Source organism: Dendrobates tinctorius, unplaced genomic scaffold (genome assembly GCF_039654945.1).
Source record: "Dendrobates tinctorius isolate UK_male_01 unplaced genomic scaffold, ASM3965494v1 ptg000063l, whole genome shotgun sequence".
NCBI classification, from domain to species: Eukaryota; Metazoa; Chordata; class Amphibia; order Anura; family Dendrobatidae; genus Dendrobates; species Dendrobates tinctorius.
Genome location: NW_027361731.1, coordinates 27723124 through 27744359, shown reverse-complemented (window position 1 = coordinate 27744359; position 21236 = coordinate 27723124). Strand labels below are relative to the sequence as shown.

At 48.9% G+C, this 21236-nt stretch overlaps 1 protein-coding gene across 1 annotated transcript in view; it reads right to left on the bottom strand.

Moving 5' to 3' along the window:
• AXIN2 (axin 2) overlaps positions 1-21236 on the bottom strand; it is an 80502-nt gene that overhangs the window by 20922 nt on the left and 38344 nt on the right. The window contains exon 4 of the mRNA XM_073579749.1: positions 8219-8321. Within this exon, the coding sequence (XP_073435850.1) occupies positions 8219-8321 (103 nt within the window). The remainder of the gene's footprint in view (positions 1-8218; positions 8322-21236) is intronic.

Sequence of the window (21236 nt, the reverse complement as noted above, 5' to 3'; positions counted from 1 at the left end):
GATCTACATAAGCCTAAAGAGAGAAAAGGGAAAAACTGACTGCCCCAGAGCAGACCCCAAAGCAATAGGCAGCCCCCAACATATAATGCCGGTGAAGCAAGATGAAAACACTAACACAGATAGAAAGGTTGAGCAAACAATGGGGCCCAAGCTAACTATAAAGGACAGGACAGAAAAGCTGCTGTCTGCAAGCCGTGAAAACCCTGCTAATAATATTACCAACACAACTGATAAGCAAAAAGGACCCTGAAGTCACTAGACTTCAAACTCTATATCAGCACTCAGAATATTCTGGAAGCAGAGCAAAAGAGAACACTGATCAAGGAAAAAGAATCCAGCACACCCCCGGCCGGGGATGGCTGATCTCCAAAAAACAAAGTAAACAAAACCAAAACTAATAAGTTCAATAGCAGAGCAAAAACTTATCTTTGGGAAGCAGGAATCAGACTGGTCTCCAAGAATCCAGCAGAGAAATCACCAGCGACTCAGAAAGGCGTCGGCTGCCTTATATCCAGTCTGAAGTTCCCGTTTCCCAGTCACCATCAACCTGATCAGGTGTTTGGTTTCTTTCATCTAAATCAGCCTCACTACCTTCCTTCACCAGAAGAGGGAGATCCTCGGACACAAAAAATGAATGAACAGATGAGCTCACAACAGTACCTCCCCCTTGAGGAGGGGTCACCGAACCCTCATCCAAGCCACCAGGCCGATCAGGATGAGCTTGATGAAAAGCACGCACCAATCTTTCGGTATGAATATCTGAGGCAGAGACCCAGGAATTATCCTCCTGACCATAACCCTTCCACTTAACCAAATACTGGAGTCTCCGTCTAGCCAGACGGGAATCCAGTATCTTCTCTACCTCATATTCCATGTTACCTTCAACCAACACAGGGTCAGGAGGTGCCGCCATAGGAACCACTGGTTCAACAAACCTCTTCAACAAGGACTTATGAAACACATTATGAATCTTAAATGTGACAGGAAGAGCCAACCGAAAAGAGACCGGATTAATAATCTCCAAAATCTTGTAAGGTCCAATAAATCTAGGTTTAAACTTTGTAGAAGCCACTTTCATAGAGATATTCTTTGATGACAACCAGACCATATCACCCACCTTAAACCGGGGACCAATGGTCCTATGCCGGTTAGAAAACCGCTGGGCCTTTTCCTGGGAAAGAGACAACTTATCCACCACTTGGTCCCAAATCTGCTGCATTCTTTCCACCACAGTGTCAACCCCTGGACAGGCAGAGGACTCCACCTGCCCTGAAGAAAATCAAGGATGAAACCCAAAGTTACAGAAAAAGGGTGACATCAAAGTGGCAGAACTGGCTCTATTATTTAAAGCAAATTCGGCCAAGGGTAAAAATGAGACCCAATCATCCTGATCAGCAGATATAAAACATCTCAAATAAGCCTCCAAAGTCTGGTTTGTTCTCTCCGTCTGCCCATTGGTCTGAGGGTGAAATGCAGAGAAGGACAACTGAATTCCCAACTTGGAACAAAAGGTCCTCAGAATCTAGAGACAAACTGAACTCCTCTGTTAGATACAATGTTCTCAGGAATCCCGTGCAAGCGAACCACCTGTTGCAAAAACAAGGGCACCAACTCTGAAGAAGATGGCAACTTAGGGAGTGGTACAAGATGGACCATCTTAGAGAATATCACAAATCACCCAGATAACAGTCATCCTCTGACAGACAGGCAGATCAGAAATAAAATCCATTGAAATATGGGTCCATGGCCTCCTGGGCACCGGCAAAGGCATCAACAACCCACTAGAACGAGAAGAAGGCTTAGATCGGGAGCAAGTCCCACAGGACTGCACAAAATTTCTGACATCACAAGACAAGGCAGGCCACCAAAAAGACCGACTCACCAAATCTCTAGTACCAAAAATACCTGGATGACCAGCCAACGCGGAGCAATGAACCTCAGACATCACTTTCCTCCTCCACTGGTCAGGAACATATAACCTACCACTGGGACAACGCTCAGGCTTATCCACCTGAAACTTCTCCAGAGCACGTCTCAAATCAGGCGAGATGGCAGAAAGAACCACCCCCTCACCTAAGATGGTAGCAAGCTTGGTCACAATAGGAGGATCGGCCAAAAAACTCCTACAGAGGGCATCAGCCTTAACGTTCTTAGTGCCCGGGAGAAAGGAGACCACAAAATCAAAATGTGTGAAAAACAAGGCCCACCTGGCCTGTCTCGGATTCAAGCGTTTAGCCGACTCAAGGTAGATCAAATTCTTGTGGTCAGTGAGGACCACAACTTGATGTCTAGCTCCCTCCAACCAATGTCTCCACTCCTCAAATGCCCACTTCATGGCCAACAGTTCTCGATTCCTCACATCATAGTTGCGTTCCGAAGGAGAGAACTTTCGGGAAAATAAAGCACAGGAGTTCATTTTAGATGTTACAGGATCTTTTTGGGACAAAACAGCTCCTGCACCAGTCTCTGAAGCATCCACCTCCACCTGAAATGGAAGTGAGACATCGGGTTGTCGCAAAACCTGAGAAGAAGTGAACCTCCGCTTCAGCTCCTGAAAAGAAGAAACCGCTTCTGGAGACTAATTCAGCAAATCAGCGCCCTTCTTAGTCAAATCAGTCAATGGTTTGGCAATAACAGAAAAATTGGCTATAAACTTACGATAAAAATTAGCAAAACCCAAAAATTTCTGGAGAGCCTTCAAAGAAGTGGGCTGAACCCAATCATAAATGGCCTGTACCTTGGCCGGGTCCATTTCAATAGTTGACGGAGACAAAATAAATCCCAAAAATGAAATCCTCTGTACACCAAAAAGACATTTCGATCCCTTAACATACAGGAAGTTTTCCCTCAAAATCCGGAACACAGTCCGAACATGTTCCACATGAGAGTCACAATCCCTGGAAAAGATCAAAATATCATCCAAATAGATGATCAGAAACTTATCCACAAAGTCCCGGAAAATATCGTTCATGAAGCACTGGAAGACAGAAGGGGCGTTAGTGAGCCCAAAAGGCATCACCAGGTACTCAAAGTGTCCCTCCGGAGTATTAAACGCTGTCTCCCATTCATCCCCATGCTTAATGCGAATCAGATTATACGCCCCCCTGAGGTCAAGCTTGGTAAACCAGCAAGCACCTTCAACTCTAGAAAATAGGTCAGAAATCAGGGTTAACGGATAGTGATATTTAACAGTAATTTTGTTAAGGGAGCGATAGTCAATACAAGGCCTTAATGAACCATCCTTCTTGGCCACAAAAAATAAGCCAGCACCCAAGGGTGAAGAGGATGGTCTAATATGACCCTTCTCCAACGACTCCTTAATATAAGAACGCATAGCCTCATGTTCGGGTACAGATAAATTAAAAAGTCGACCCTTGGGAAATTTACACCCCGGACTCAGCTCAATTGCACAGTCATAACTCCTATGAGGAGGCAAAGATGCAGACTTTCACTAAACACATCATAAAAATCAGCCAAATAGTCAGGAACCTCATGCGACTGGGGAGAGGTGGAGAAAACAGGAGTGTCACTAAGAGCACACCGACAACCCCAACTCACCACAGACACAGATTTCCAATCCAAAACTGGATTATGGATTTGCAACCAGGGGAACCCCAGCACGATGGTATTATGCAACACCAAAAATCTGCAGTTTTCTTGATGGTCTGGGGCGACCCGCATTACCACCTGGGTCCAAAACTGAGGTTTATTCTTCGCCAAAGGAGTAGCATCAATCCCCCTCAAAGGAATAGGCGTCCGCAGGGGTGTCATAGGGAAACCGCAACATTTAGCAAAATCTAAATCCATTAGGTTCAAGGCTGCGCCTGAATCCACAAAGGCTTTAGCAGAAAATGTGGACAGGGAGCAGATCAGAGTAATTGCCAGAAGAAACTTAGGTTGTACACCACCTAGAGCAAATGTGTGTGCAAAACGTTTCTCTCGTTTAGGGCAGACAGAAATAATATGCGAGGCATCTCCACAGAAAAAACAGCTTATTACGCCTTCTGAACTCCTGACGTTGCGCCCTAGACAAAACTCTATCACATTGCATAGGTTCAGACATTTGTTCAACAGATGGCAGCATTTCCCGTATAATTTTACGTTCACGTAAACGCTGATCAACCTGAATGGCTAATGACATAGAATCGTCAAGACCAGAGGGAACAGGAAATCCCACCATAGTATCTTTTACGGTTTCTGACAAACCCTTCCGAAAGAGAGCTGCCAAGGCACCATCATTCCAAGTGGTGAGGACCGCCCACCTTCGGAATTTTTGACAGTACAGTTCTGCAGAATGTTGACCCTGGCTCAATGCCAACAGGGTCTTTTCAGCTTGATCAATCGCATTAGGTTCATCATACAACAATCCCAATGCCTGAAAAAATGCGTCCACATTAGTTAGAATAGGATCATCTGGTACTAAAGAAAACGCCCAATCCTGGGGATCGCCGCGCAGCAAAGAGATGACAATTCTCCCCGATGAGTTAGGCTTCAAGCAAGAAATAATTTACAATTATTCTTAAAATTCAAAAATTTAGACCGATCCCCAAAAAACACATCAGGAGTGGGGATTTTTGGTTCAGCAGCGTGTGAATGAGCAAGATAGGCGGAAATTCCTCGCACTTCAGCAGCAAGCTGCTCCACACGATCAGACAATTGCTTAAACTCCATCAGAAAAAAAATATATATTCCTCCTACGGCCTCAGAGAAAAAGAGGAAAAAATATACAAAAAATAAAATTCTGACACTTTTTTTTTAAACAATTCCTTCCTGCTTTTGAGTACCCTAGAATCTGCGGTATGGCTGGTGATTCTGTTATGATTGAGTCACCGAGGAAGAAAAAACAAAACACGAGCTCAGCGCAGAAAATTAGAGAGGTTGGAAACTAGTGGATTGCAGACCCCTAATCCTATAACACAACTAGCAGTAGCTGTGGAGTGTTCCTACGGTGATCCTAGACACCTCGTCACAGCCGGAGAACTAAATAAGCCTAAAGAGAGAAAAGAGAAAAACTGCCCCAGAGCAGACCCCAAAGCAATAGACAGCCCCCAACATATAATGACGGTAAAGCAAGATGAAAACACTAACACAGATAGAAAGATAGGATGAGCAAACGATGGGGCCCAAGCTAACTAAAAAGGACAGGACAGAAAAGCTGCTGTCTGCAATCCGTAAAAACCCTGCTAATAATATTACCAACACAACTGATAAGCAAAAAGGACCCTGAAGTCACTAGACTTCAAACCCTATATCAGCACTCAGAATATTCTGGAAGCAGAGCAAAAGAGAACACTGATCAAGGAAAAAGAATCCAGCACACCCCCAGCCGGGGATGGCTGAACTCCAAAAAACAAAGTAAACAAAACCAAAACTAATAAGTTCAATAGCAGAGCAAAAACTTATCTTTGGGAAGCAGGAATCAGACTGGTCTCCAAGAATCCAGCAGAGAAATCACCAGCGACTCAGAAGGGCGTCGGCTGCCTTATATCCAGTCTGAAGCTCCCGTTACCCAGTCACCATCAACCTGATCAGGTGTTTGGTTTCTTTCATCTAAATCAGCCTCACTACCTTCCTTCACCAGAAGAGGGAGATCCTCGGACACAAAAGATGAATGAACAGATGAGCTCACAACACAGGACTGGAGAAATGGAGGAAGAGAGATGGGGAAAGAGACTGAAGGAAAGACTGAGAAAGACAGAAGTGAGAGACCGGGTGTCAGACGGAAGGAGAGACCGGGGGGGGAAAGAGAGACAGAGGGAGAGAAGGAGGAACGGACAGGACTGGAGAGACGGAGGAAGAGACTGGACTGGGGAGACGGAGTAAGACTGGATTGGAGAGACGCAGGAAGAGACTGGACTGGAGAGACGAAGGGAGAGATGGAAGAGGGAGAGTTGGAGGAAAGAAATGGAGAGAGAGACTGAGGAAGAGCCAGGACTAGAGAGACAGAGGGAGAGATGGAGGAAGAGACAGGACTGGAAAGACGGAGGAAGAGACTGGACTGGAAAGACGGACGAAGAGACTGGACTGGAAAGACGAAGGGAGACTGAGGAAGAGACAGGACTGGAGAGACAGAGGGAGAGATGGAGGAAGAGACTGGACTGGAAAGACGGACGAAGAGACTGGACTGGAAAGATGGACGAAGAGACTGGACTGGAAAGACGAAGGGAGAGACGGAGAAATCGAGGAGAGATGGAGGATGGGACAGGGCTGGAGAGACTGAACTGGAGAGACAGGAAGAGACTGGACTTCAGAGACGGAGAGAGATGGACAGAGGGAGAGACAGAGAAGGAGATAGAGACTGAGGAAGGGACAGGACTGGAGACAGATGAAGAGACTGGACTGGAGAGACGGAGGGAGACACTGAGTAAAAGAAAGGACAGGAGAGACGGAGGGAAACAGAGTGAGAGATGGAGAGAGACGGAGGGAGACGCTGAGGAAGAGACAGGACTGGAGAGATGGAGGAAGAGCCAGGGGAGAGACAGAGGGAAAGATGGAGGAAGGGACAGGACTGAAGAGACGGAGGAAGGGACAGGACTGGAGAGACGGAGGATGAGACTGGATGTGAGGAAGGGACAGGAATGGAGAGACGGAGGAAGGGACAGGACTGGAGAGACGGAGGAAGGGACAGGACTGGAGAGACGGAGGAAGGGACAGGGCTGGAAAGACGGAGGAAGAGACTGGACGGGAGGAAGGGACAGGAATGGAGAGACAGAGGAAGAGACTGGACTGGAGAGACGGAGGGAAAGACGAAGGTAGAGATGGAGGAAGAGACAGGACTGGAAAGACGGAGGAAGAGATGGACAGAGAGACTGAGGGAGAGATGGAGAAAGAGATATGGAGGGAGAGATGCTGAGGTGCCCCAAATACTCTGCAGTGAGGGACACTCACTTCAAGAGACTGATCTCCTCCCAGACTTCTCCTCCATGGAGGAGGAAAAGAAACTGCCAATAATACTGCGGGAAGAGGAAAGTGCAGCGGCCATAGCAGCGGAATATGTCAGTGCCTGCCACAAACTAAGAGGAGGCTGATATATCTTGGACTTCTACACCCCACCCTGGACATGCACCTATCCTCTAAAAGGAGCCTGATTGTCAGGAAAATATGAGTTAATTTCTAAAATCCTATGTACACTTCCAGTGCTCCTGCTACCCCACCCCCATTTGGTCTGTACAGTGCAACCCTGATCTCCACAGTGCAGCCACACACCCCCCTCTGCCTGTGTGAAACTATCCCCACCTCCCTTCCTCTAGTAGCTGTTCATTACCCAGACCATTTCAGAGCGGATTTTCCCTCCAACATGTAAAGTTCCCTTTGTTCAAAATGAAATAACTTCCAATAATCTGAGCGACAGGACACATTTTCAGAATCGGTATAATTGGGGCTACACAGTAACGTTTTGCAGCCTGTGCGTCCACCAGACACAGAGGAAAGGATTTCTGCCCTCCAGTACAACACCGAGACGTCATGTTTGGTCTTAAAAGAAAGATAATATAATCCCCCTGCCGTCACTTTTTGAGCCCCACAGCCAGAAATATGGCACGTAGAAGGTTTATAGTAACAAAGGTTTTTAATACATTTGGTATCTTTATGTTTGAAGCATGATATTTGGAAAAAGGTTGAAAAGTTCCAGGGGGCCGAATACTTTCGCAAGGCACTGTATATAATATATAAATTCCTGACAACTGGGGGGCAAACGTTCCCCCCGAATCCCTGACATATTGGTATTAGTGGTGGGATAGACAAATCCCTGGCACTGATATGTCCTGGACCTCTATATGCCTCCCTACCCTCCATTCCCCTATTTTCACCATTTGCTTTGGCAATGCTAACATGTACTTAGTCCTGCCAATAAAGCTCATTTGAGTTGAACTGAGATGGACAGAGAGACTGAGGGAGAGACAGGGAAAGATGGGGAAGGGATTGGAGAGATAGGGAGAGACAGAGAACTGCAGAGATGGAGCAGTGAGTGTCACGGAAACAGAGAGTAAGGAAGAGGCTGAGGTTACATGGAAGCCTACAGAGACACCAAGACAGTAATCGTCTATCATGACAGAAGAGACAGATGATGGAGAGAACGTGGCCGAGAGCGCCAGACATGACAGAACCACGAACATTAGAGCCCCTCATCTCATGAGACGTCTTGTTAATGCAGTCCCCTACCCAGAAGTCTGTGCGGTCCTTGGTATAGATTGCGGTCCCAGACTGCAGCCGTACTCACGGGGAAATGAGGGAGTGCCACCTGGCCGTTGACCTTAACGCTGCGATTCATGTCTCTCTGCAGCTGCTTCTTGTCGCTGGAGTGGTACAGAGGAGCGCCATCCCTGCCGGAGACAGAGGAGAGGAGGCTGACACAGCGGCACTGGGGAGAAACCTGTCAGGATGGTACCGAGTGTAGGGGGCCCCAATAATGAGCAGCACCCCAGAGACGGAGGGCCTGCACTCTGCACTGCCCCCACCAGAGGGTGAGGTGGTACCACACCTCATTACTACATATATGTGTGGGTACACAGGGCTGACGGTACACTGTGTATATTGTGAGAGGTTCCTGCTTCCCAAGGTAGACACAGGAACGCTTCTTGTGGTAAATCACCTGCTGGTTTATTGTGGAACAGAATAAACCATCGCAGGGTTCAGCAAAATAAACATGGCCTTTCTGGCATAAAGGCAAAACAAAAAGATAACATATGACAGATTTGCCCTCTCAGACCACCACGTGTCTTCAGCTCCACCTGGAGCCACCGGATGGAGTCTTTCCAAACCACAACACCCACACTGCCTCAAAGACAGGAGTTTTGGCACCTTAAGACACCAAACGGGATTCGGGAGAGGGCATCCGCGTTTCCATGTAACTTCCCTGGCCTAGGCTCTACGTGGAAACTGAAATCTTGAAGGACTAAGAACCACCTAGTCACCAGGGCATTCTTACCCTTCTCTCTTAACCATCTCAGAGGGACATGGTCTGTCTGATACTAGCTTAAACCTATGGCTTAGAATGTAATACTTCAGTGTGTCCACGGCCCATTTTATGGCCAAGCACTCCTCAACAAGTGTGTAGTTTTTCTTGCTGGAAGAGAGTTTCCGGTTCAGATACAGGATGGGATATTGCATGTATTTCCTGAGACAGCTGCGCTCCCAACCCGACTTCTGAAGCATCTATCTGGCCCGTGAATTCTTTGCTAAAGTCCGGTGAGACTAGAGACAGATGCATGCACAGAGTCCTCTTATGCTCCTGAAATGCCACCTCTATTTCAGGAGTCCATTTCACCATCGGCGACTTGGTGCCCTTAAGGAGATCCATTAATGGCGCAGCTATTATCGCGAAATTTGGGTTAAACCGCCGGTAATACCCAACAATTCCAAGAAACGCCCTCACTTGCTTCTTGGAGAGCGATTGCGGCCACTTCCATTCTTATTTAACTGTGGCTTGATTAAGTCTCTCCCGACGAAGTAGACTAAGTACCTGGCCTCTCTTGTGCCCCTATGGCACAACTCTTTGGAGTCTCTCAATGCATCAATGATCGCCTGTACCTTTGGCAGATGCAAACTCCAGTCAGGGCTGAAGACAACAATGTCACGAAGGTAGGCATATTTCTTATGTGGAGACAAGATTCGATTCATCGCCCTCTGGAAGGTAGCTGGGGCCCTCTGCAGTCCGAATGGCATTCTGGTGTACAGGCAACACCCATCAGGCATCGAGAAGGCCGCATTCTCTTAACCTCTTTTCATACTATCTCCCGACGTGCTTTGGGGATTCTATAAGGCTTGAGATTCACCCTTACAAGCGGATCTGTTAATACGTTGAGTTCCATTACCTGTGTGCGCCCTGCCAACTCTGAGAATAGGTCACAGTTCTGCTGCAGCAGTTCTCGACACTGTTCCTTCTGGGCCGGCATAAGTGTCTTTGGAATTGTGTCCTCCTCCACTTTGGCTTTGGGATGGGCTCTCGGGCAAGGGGCTTCCAGCAATTCCCGATCTTGCCATGGTTTGAGAAAGTTCACATGATAGACCTGGTACTGCTTCCTGGGACCGGGCTGGTGTACCTTGTAATTCATGTCACACAGATTTTCCACCACCTCGTATGGGTCTTGCCAATTGGCTAGAAACTTGCTCTCCAATGTGGGGATAAGCTCTACAATGCGGTCCCCAGGATGGAACTGCCTCCTGTGCCTGGAGAAGATGTTCCTTCATGATAGACATCACGTGCGCCATCTTCTCCTGCAACTGGGCATCATGCTTAATGACGCTCCAGTGTGGTGTGACCTCGGCTTCCCAGGTTTCCTTGGAGATATCCAGGAACCCTCACGAATGTCGACCATGCAGGAGCACGAACGGTGAGAAGCTAGTAGAGGCCTGGGGAAATTCCCTGACAGAGAAGAGCAGAAACGGAAGCAGATAGTCCCAGTCTTGACAGCCCTTCTCAATGACCTTCTTGAGCATGGCCTTCAAGGGGGTTCTCTGGTCTGTCAAAATCTACTTTGGCAGGCCCATCCTAGCAAAGATATGGACAAGCTCCTGGGTGATACTCAGCCGAAGTTTCTTAGTGGCACCGCTTCAGTGTACCGGGTCGCATAGTCCATGACCAATAGGATGTACTAAAGCCTCTGTGCAGATTTAACTAGGAGACCAACTAGATACATGGCAATCCTCTCAAAGGGGATCTCTATCACAGGCAACAGGACTAAGAGGCTCCGTAAGTGACAAGTAGGAGCAGTTATCTGACAGGTGGGACATGATCTACAATAATTTAGGATCTCCTGGTAACATCCTGGCCAATAGAACCTCCACATTACTCTCTCCTGAGATTTCTCTGCCCCCAGAATTCCCCCCAAAACATGCAAATGGGCCATGTCTAAAACCCTTCGCCGTTAGGGTCCGGGACTAACAGCTGCTGCACTATTCCTCTCCCCTCAGTTTGGTCACCTGATACAACAAATTGCCATTGACTGCAAAGTAATGGAACCTGGTGTGTTGTGAGTTCATTTTCTCCTTCGTCACTGAGGTCTGGTGAACTCCCTATTGTGGTAAAGGAAGGTAATGAGCCTGATTATCAGGCACCTGAGCCTAATGAGGATGACTGGCTGAGTGGAGTCACGGACTGGATATAAGGCTGCCAACACCCTTCTGACCTGCGGGTGATTTCTCTGTGGACTTCTAGGACACCAGTCTGATTCCTGCTCCTCTAAAGCTAAGTTTTCTGTTTTGCCTGTTGGCATTTTTGTTTTGTTTTTTTGTTTTCCTTGCTTTTCTGTATTCTGCCATTCCCTGCTGGGGTGAGCTGAATCTCCTTTTGCCTTTAGCTCTGTCTTCAGAATATTCCTGAGTACTGACATAGCTTTTTTGAAGCCTAGCGTCTTCTGGGCCTTTTTCACTGTCAGTCTGTTGGCTCTTATTTTCTTAGGGTTTTTCACGGATTGCAGACAGCAGCCTTCCTGTCCTTTTCTACCTAGTTAGCTTGGGCCCCGTCTTTGCTCAGTCTATCTTTCTGTCTGTGTTAGCATTTTCATCTTGCTTCACCGTCATTATATGTTGGGGGCTGCCTATTGCTTTGGGGTCTGCTCTGGGGCAGTTTAGATTTCCCCTTTCTTTCTTTAGGCCTATTTAATTCTCCGGCTGTGATCGAGGGGTCTAGGGCATCGTAGGAACCCCCCACGGCTACTGCTAGTTGTGTTGATAGGTTCAGGGGTCTGCAATCCGATAGCTGCCAACTTCTCTGGTTTTCTGGACTTAGCTAGCATTTCTGTTTTTTCCTCCTACGGTGACTCAATCATAACTGGTGTCAGCCACCGGCTCTTGAGCAACCCCATTACATACGGTAACATTGTCAAATGCCCCCTTTAAGGTTAGGTCCCTAAGTTGAGCAGTCTCAAAGTTCTCTGTGCACTTCTACCTCGGAATTTGGGCTCAACTGTCACATAGGGAAAACTCCTCCATCTTTGTTTTTGACGGAGTCTCTTCCAGAGGGACCTGGCTTTTGTCTGGGACACACTGTGCAGGCCCTAGGTCATCCACATTCCAAGGGTCACCCTTGGAAACCCTATTCTTTATTGGCCTGGGAAGGGAGTGGATGAATCTGTCCACCACCACACGCTCAGCCATCTGGGCCAGAGTGGAAGTCTCTGGCTGCAACCACTTTTGGACCAGGTGCAACAAGTCAGACATCTGCGAGCGAGGGGGATTGTCGTTAGCATACGCCCAGCGCTGGACTTACTCAGCCTTTACAGACATTGTCACTTCTAGGTGTGTCAAGATTCCGGTCTTTAATTTGGCTTATTCTTTGGCATCCTGGAGGGCCAAGTTATAATGTGCCTTTTGAGGTTCGCCCGACAAATATGGCACCAGCACCCCCACCCACTGCTCTGCCGGAAGTTTCTCTGGTTTAGTCACCCTCTCGAAAACAAGAAAGCTTCCACATCACCCCCGGGGTCATCTTTTGCATGGCTCATCTTACCGCTTTCCGGACATATGAGTCATCACCTGGGGTCGGGGAGGAGACCGCCAGCCTCCCTCGAACCCTCTCTGCGAGGAGCTCCATCTGCTGCGTTAGCGACCCCTGCTGCTGTTGGAGCTGCTGTACCAACAGTTGATTCATTTCCTGTTGCGTCACTCGCTGCTGTTGACTAGCCAGCTGCTGCTGTTAAACATGGACCAGATGTTTAACAAGCTCCTCCATGCTGCCGGACATCTCGTGCTGGCTGGCAGATTTTACCCAGGACATGCAGTTGTCCAGAGCCCCAATGCGTGTTCCTGGATCGTTGCCCGCATTTGAAACACCAAATATGAGGGGATGACTCACTTGGGTGCTTTCAGAGGTAGACATAGGAACACTTCTTGTGGTAAATCAACTGCTGGTTTATTATGGAACAACATAAACCGTAGCAGCAAAGTAAACATGGTCTTTCTGCATAATGGCAAAACAAAAGATAAAGTATAGTAAAGTCCTTTATCTGAGGAGTTCGCCCACTCAGACCACCATGTGCCTTCAGCTCCTCCTGGAGCCACGTCTGGAGTCTCTCCTCTCCAAACACACAACAGAGAAAGAAAACAGTGGCTGAATATTTAAATTCCCAGCCACACCCTTGAGGTGGAGATATGGTGAGTAGGTGTCCCCGCCTATCTGTCACCTACTCACCAAAAACCCAGTCCCTGATAATAGCTGATTAACCCCTTCAGCACATAGCATGCTGGAGAGAAACCTATGGGTTTCAGACCATGGAAGAAACAATCTCCGCGACACATATCTGCCGTCACATACAACGCCTTTGATCCTGTCATAAAACAGAGCACATCACCCTGAAAATACCATCCCCACCTTCACACATGGTAGTGGCAGCATCATGCTGTGGGGAGGCTTTTCATCAGCAGGGGCAGGGAAGCTGGTCAGAGGTGATGGGAAGATGGACAGAGCTAAATACATGGCAATCCTTGAGGAAAACCTGTTAGAGCCTGCAGAAGAACTGAGACTGGGGCGAAGGATCACCTTCCAGCAGCACAGTGACCCTCAACATCCTGCCAGAGCTACAATAGAGGGTTCAGATCAAAGCATATTCATATGTGTGATCAGCCTGGTCACAGTCCAGACCCAAATCCCAGAGAATCTATGACAAAACGTGAAAATTACTGATCACACGTCTCCATCCAATCTCACTGAGCGCGAGCGAGAGGGCAAAATGTCACCTCTACAGTAGATGTGCAATGCTGAAGAGACAGACCCCAAAAGGCTGCAGCATTGACAGCAGAGAAAGGTGGTCCTACAAAGTACTGACCCAGGGGACTGAATACAAATGCACGACACAATTCTCAGATTTGTATTTGTAAAATATAGACATGGCCAAGAGTAGTGCACCTCTGAAATTGCCCCAGAAGATAACGTCTCTTCCTAGAACATTATCACAGTTCCCAGCATTTCTTATTGTCAGGTTTATTTCCTTTGTGTTTATTGGAACACAAAAAATGAGAAAAAAAGGCAAATTGGAGACAATTTCACACAAACCCCCAAAATGGTCTGGATACAACTGTTGCCCCTTTCCAGAATTGTGGGTAACATCTTTGCTTCCAGAATTTGATGCTCGTTCTCACTCACCTGTGGCAAGTAATAAGTGTGGGCAATATGGAAATCACCTCTGAAAGTAGATATAAGGGGAGACATTGCCTCAATCTTTGCATTTTGTGCCTGTGTGTGCCAAATTATAATCAGTGCTAATCGGAGTGCTTCCCTTCTCTAAGCTCAGACATTTCCGTGACATCAGGTTTAGTACTTCTCTTTCGTTAACCCTTTTATGTTATGGTATGTACATTCAAGGGGCTGAGAAGTGACAAATCTATCACTTCCAGAGGTAATGCGTCCTCTTTTCAAAGCATCATTGGATGGTTACTGTCAGACACCCCGGCTCCGGTGTCCTGTATATTGTTATTTTGTGACATGTGTAGGTCCTATTGTGGTAAAATTAAATGCATTTGCTGTGAGGCCTTCCGATCACCCCAAATTAATAATGGACAGATGGGTGACATTATTTATGCTATGTTTCCTATCTATGGAAAGCTATAATCATGATAGGAAATATGGCATTACTATCTCCTGCCTGGGACCTCCAGGGGCGAAGATATCCTGGAAATTGGGGGTTGACCATTGACCAGCCCCTCGGTGGTCACCAAAGGGGAAGTAAGAGGGGGTGACTTTTATTTAATAAAATGAAATATCAAATTATAATCAGAGTTCATTTCTGGAAGACAATGTGCGCTGTGAGAGTCCTCCATTTTCCTAATCAGAGTTCTCCTCTCTGCTAAGATCTGCGCCATTTCTGTGACATCAGGTTTAATGTAAGTGTATATACTGTATTGTTTGTTCCCATTTTGTATCATCTTTGTATATTTTTATAAACACTGCCTACCTTTCTGGACTAAATATAAAATGTAGTCGCTTTGTTCCACTTGCTCGAAGCCATACGGTACCAATAACCGGCCTGATAGTGAAAGCAGCCGCAGCCTCGTCCATCACACGTCAGCCAGTTGCGCAATTGTCCTGATGATTGGAAGCGGCGGAGTGTTGTTCCCTGGCAAACTGGTAACAGTGGGAGGACCTCAGTGAGGCTGAGTTCACACGTAGCGTTTTTTTCCCGTTTTCGCGGCGGTTTTAAACGCGCAATTTTGCCACCAAAAATATGCATCCCATGCAATCCTATGGGATTCCGCAATGCTGTGCTAACACTGCGTTTTTTTCCGCGGCGGAATCGCTTTGCGGTAAAAAACGCAGCATGCTCATTAATTTAGCAGAATCGCGGCGCTCCCGCACCCATAGGATTGCATTGCTCCGCTTACTTCCCACATGTGGCTGTGCCCACCATGCGAAAAGTAAGCAGAACATTTGCGGATGGTACCCACGGTCCGGAGGAGAGGAGACTGTCCTCCGGGCTGTGGGTACCATATCCCTGTAAAAAATAGAATTAAAATAAAAAATATTGTTATTCTCACCTTCCGGCGTCCTGCGCAGCCTTCCTGCCTCTGTCCACGCTCCCAGTCCCAGTAATCCTTTGCGAGAATGACCGCGATGACATCGAGAGCTCGCGGGAGCGCGACATCTCGCGGTCTTTGGCGATGACGTCGCGGGAGCGCGACGTCTCGCGGTCATTCGCGCAAAGGATTACTAGGACCGGAAACGTGGACAGAGACGGGAAGGTTGCGCGGGACGCCGGAAGGTGAGAATAACAATTTTTTTTTTTTTTTTTTTTTTTAATATTTTTTACATTTTATTTTTTACTACTGATGCCGCATAGGCAGTATCAGTAGTAAAGAGTTAGTCACACTCGTCAAACACTATGTTTGACGAGTGTGACCAACCTGTCAATTAGTTCTCCAAGCGATGCTCCTGATCGCTTGGAAAACGCTAGCATTTTGCAAGCTAATTACGCTTGCAAATCGCTAGTTTTTCCGTGGGAAAATTGCGGGAATTGAAAATGCGATTTTCCCGCAGAATGGAATCCGGAATTCTCGCGGTAACTTCCGCAAGAGTTCCGCTACGTGTGAACGTAGCCTGACTCCCCCGTCTGTTATCCTTGACAATTGGTGGCAGCGGTGGGATATTACAGAGCATTAGTCATCTGGTTTGAGCAATCACTGAAAACTTGCCCGGTCCCTGCGACAATTCTGTGCAGAGTTTTGAGGGTCGGACTCAGTGTTTTATTAATTTTTTTTTTTCTTTAACCTGGGACATAGCTGTACATGTAGCAGTTACATCCCATCCCCCTTCTCTTGTTTTTCTGTCCTATCTTTCATTTGGCAATGATGGCTGCAGTTGGTGAGGCCTGGTATAACCAGCTGAAAGGAGGGGGCCTTTGCTGCTAGACAGCTGTCTGTGTCGTCAAACAGATTGACTCCATGGGCAAAAACAGACAGCAGATCATTGCTGCGCTGATGGAGCATGACGAAGGGGAGGCCAGCAAAGGCGTAAATGGCGCTGCTGCAGAGGTCCCACCTATAGATGCAAGCCACATCCGCAACCAGGGTGGCGTGTACCCCCTCCTGCAGATGGTCATACTGCAACTCGACACAGACAATTGCGAAGCACAACTGAAGCTCATTCAGCAATATCATGAGCGAGAGAGACAAGCATCAAGCAGAGTGAGAGACACGAGAGAGACAGACTGACAGACCACCAGCTGGCGTCAGCCCTACTCCAGAAGGAGCCATCCACCTCACTGTCCAGTGAGTCCAGTAATATCTCTACCATTAAACCCTGTCCTGAGCATTTTCCTGTCTTGGACAAGGACGCGGATCAGGACATATTTCTGCGGGGGTTTGATAAGGCCTGCAGGCGGTACCAGCTGCCTATATCCAGTGGGCCTGATATTTAACCCCAGGGCTACAAAGCAAAGCTCTGGAGGTGCTCGCCTCTCTCCGTTGAGACCAAGATGGAGACTATGAGGACATCAAACAGACCCTGATAAGGAAATACCAGCTGACTCCTGAGGTGTACCAAAAAAAGTTCCAGACCTTTCACCTTGGACCTCACAACAGCTACAATGACATGGTGGACGGGCTCAGAACCACCTTTGAGCAGTAGGTCCAGGGACTGTCAGTCACCACCTTTGAGGACCTGAAGGAGAAAGATCAGTTCCTTGATCTTAACTATGTGGAGGTGCGACACTTTGTGCTAGGCCGGGAGCCAAAGTAGGCCACCAAGGCCGCATATATTGCAGACGCCTATGACGTATACCATTCCTCTGAGGTGCGGAAGTCAGCTGTCACCAGCTGGAAAGGCAGTAAGCTGACCACCACCACCAATGCCCCTGCCAGCCGGCCCTCAGGAGGTCCTGCCCCATCTTCAAGCACTTGGCCTGCATCTGACTCCCGGCGGTGCTACATCTGTGACTGACCCAATCACTTCAGTCTCATCTGCCTGGAGAGCCTCGTCTGAACCCCACACCTGAGGACCAGGGGCCTAGTGCAGCTATTTGTGGGTGGGGCGGTGGGAAATGCCCATGAAAACGTTCAACCAGTTACCATGGGCAACACATTCACTGTGGAGCTCAAGGACCCTGGTGCAGAACAAATCCTCATCCTCCCTGAACTGGTGCCCCCTGAAAACCTTATCGTTGGGAAGAGCCTAACTGTCACCGGGTTTGGGGGTGTTCTCAGTCTCTTACCAATGGCCCGGGTTCTCCTGGATAGGGGGCGAGGAGGAGGATAAGAGAAGTGGGGGTGTCTGAGACCCTCCCCACAAATGTGTTATTGGAGACCAATGTGGGACGGTTGGTAGCCCGATACATTCCTGACAACCCTCCCAGGTCTGAGATGTCAGGTGTCTCCAATGTTGATAATGTATCTCGGGGTACAGGAGAACCTAGCCACGTCATGCTTGGGGTGATATTGGATCGCCCTCGCACCCAGGGCAGCGGGGTACTCGGAGCCGGGCACGGTGGATTTCAATGGGGGTTGTCACAGTGGCAGTGACCCGGTCCGTGGACCTGGGCGTCCATTGTAAAAAGGGGGGAATGTTGAGTGATGGAATAAAGTTTATTAATAAATGTTTTGTGACGCCACCTGTGGTATTCGGCAAGGAAGATGTTAAGCCGACGCTGCAAACAGATCCTCTGGGAAAGATGGTGTGGTGCAGCAATGATGGTGTAGCCCTCCACAGGCAGGGCTGTAGTCCCAGGGCAGTGTAGATGAAGAGATAGGGGAGAGACGTGAATGGTGCAGGGCTAGGCACAAGGATGTAGCAGTGCTGGGTGTGTTGACGCAGGAATAAGTGGAGGACACCAGGGCCATGTAGTTCCAAAGCTTTACTCACAGTCTGTTGCAGGTACAGATGCCCGCCTCGGTGCCGTGTCCTTCGGGTCAGAGGCCCAGCCAACTTCCAGGCAAGATGATGCACTCCCTTCCAACACTCCGTCAACTTATGTGCCTTTTCTGAACGTCTCCCTCTTAGTGCCTTTAGTGAAGTACTCACAGTACTCAGTTACACTGAAGTTCCTCCTGTCAGATGTTCCTCAGAATTTTACTTGTACGGCAGACAGCTGTAGCCTGCTTCGGGGACTCCTACCTAGTCCCGGCTCACACACGTTGCTGTTGTGCCCAGTGGCGGATTAAGTGGACTATGGGCCCGGGGCTGTTCATAAAACCTGGGCCCCTGTACCCCCCTTCCCACCTGAGCGCTGCGGTCCCCGTGCGGGAATTGACAGCCGTACGGACCGCAGCACTTGGTTTGCTGAGGGTCCATACGGAAAACCCGCCACCATTCCACCACGTGTGGACATGGCCTAAAAAGACGTTGCACATAAGCTGTAGGCCTACGGCCAATACGCACAAAATCGCCCAACGTGATCCTGGCCATAGGGGATCCACTTTAATGTCCCCACTTTAATTTGAAGTCCCCTTACTTCATCCATTGCAGTCCCCTATCACCCACTCACTTCATCTGCAGTGCCGCTTCATCATTTGCAGCCCCTTATCCCCCCTTCCATTTCATCATGTGCAGTCCCCTTCCCCCCAACTTCATGTGCAGCCCCACTCCCCCATCATCATGTGCAGTTAATTTTACCCCCACATCATGTGCAGTCCCCCTTACCCCCAATTCATCATGTGCAGTCCCCCTTACCCCCAATTCATCATATGCAGCCCCACTCACCGCCCTTCATCATGTGAAGCCCCCACTCATTCCCCCTTCATCCTGTGAAGCCCCCACTCATCCCCCCTTCATCCTGTACAACCCCAGTCACCCCCCTTCATCCTGTACAACCCCAGTCACCCCCCTTCATCCTGTGTAGCCCCACTCACCCCCCTTCATCATATACAGCCCCCACTCACCCCCCTTCATCATATACAGCCCCCAGTCACCCCCCCGTCATCATATACAGGCCCCAGTCACCCCACCCTTCATTGTGTACAGCCCCCACTCACCCCCTCCCCCATTTAATTCATTTTATAAATAAAAAAAAATAAATAAAGTTCCCCATACTTACCTCACAGCCGGCTCGCTCCCAGCAGCGCCTCTGCTTTCAGCATCCTCCGGGACATGTCGGCGCGTGCACGATGACGTCATCGCGCACGCCCGACATCTGACCCGGAAGTACAGCCGGAGGGAGCCGGAGCTGAGCAGCCGTCAAGGTGACGGCCGTGCACAGCTCCCGGCCTCATAGAATGTGACGCGGGCGGCTGTCTGCTGCCGGCGGCGTCACAGCACAGGGCACGGCCGGCACTGTACAGGTGCTGGGGGAGCGGCCCGGGGGGCATTTGCCTCTCTGACACCCGGCCCAGCCCGCCTCTGCCCCTGGGCCCCCAAAAAACCTTGGGCCCGGGGCGACCGCCCCATCCGCCCCTATTAAGATCCGCCATTGGTTGTGCCCCCAAGTCTGGTGTGGGAATAAAGTGGTCACTACTTCTACTCCTCCGGTGTCTGCTGCAGGACCATTAGTATCCAAATAACCTCGGGGACCGGACCCCGGCCTTGCGCTTAGAACTTGGGAAGGGTTCTCCTCTAACCCTGGTCCTTGTTCTCTTCTTCTCCTCACGTTCCGTACTAATTCTTTCCTTCTTATGGAGAGTCAGGCTTTCTATCAATGTTCCTTTCTTGTGCCAGCGGACCCAGATCACTGAGGTCGGCTGCAGCACTTCCTTCATCCATCCCACTCAGGGGATCTCATTTCACAGACTGACCTCGTCAGACTCCTGTGACTAACTGACCAAATCCTATCCTCTTCCCGCTCTTTTAGTGCAAACTAAACACCCGCCTCCCAGCACGCTTCGTGTTCCAAACAGGGAGCCACCAAAGGGTGCTTTGCTACACTACTATGTTGTGTGGGATGCAGGTGTTGGAGTGTGGTCAGGTGTCTCCACCTTACCTGGATAGTGGGGCACCACACCTCAGGAGGAGGTGCAGTACCTCTGTGGCGACTGAACCCTCAGGGGTGCCACAATATCGCTGAGGACCCACTAACAGGACCCACCGTTAGTTATGATTATAATTTATTTTTAGAGCACATTGATCCTCAGCTGCTGCACATGAGGAGGGGAGAGGACAGTCTACAGGGTAATTGGGAAAGAGACAGTGGGTTGGGGATTTGTAGCATCTCCAGGGGCAGTGAGGTTACGACTCCGGCGGTGGTGAGGTTATGACTCCGGCGGTGGTGAGCATACTGCTCTTGTGGTGAGTTTACAGCTCCGGGGGTTTTAAGGAGGCAGTGCGGTCACTGCAGGCTGTAGCTTTCTTTAAATGATGGGTTTTCTGGGTTTTCAAATTCTGTCTGAAAGTTCCAAATGTAGCGGATAATCGGATGTATTGGTGAGGACGGGGACACTCGGGAAAAATCCATCAGTGGAAAGGGTGATGGGGAGAAGCATGCTCAGATGTCAGTCTAGAGGCTTTGAGGGACCTCGTAGAGAAGCCCATCAGTGGTGATGGGGAGAAGCACACTCAGGTGCCAGTCTAGAGGTGTTGAGGGACCTCACAGAAAACCCCATCAGTGTTAAGGGTGATAGGGAAGCATGCTCAGATTCCAGTTTAGACGTGTTGAGGGACCTCACGGAGAATCCCATCAGGGGTAAGGGTAATAGGGAGAGAAATGCTCATATGCCAATCTAGAGGTATTGAGGGATCTCAAGGAGAAGCCCATCAGTGGTAAGGGTGATTAGGAGAAGAATGCTCAGATGCCAGTCTAGAGGTATTGAGGGACCTCACGTAGAAGCCCATCAGTGGTAAGGGTGAAGGGGAGAAGCATGCTCAGATGCCAGTCTAGAGGCAT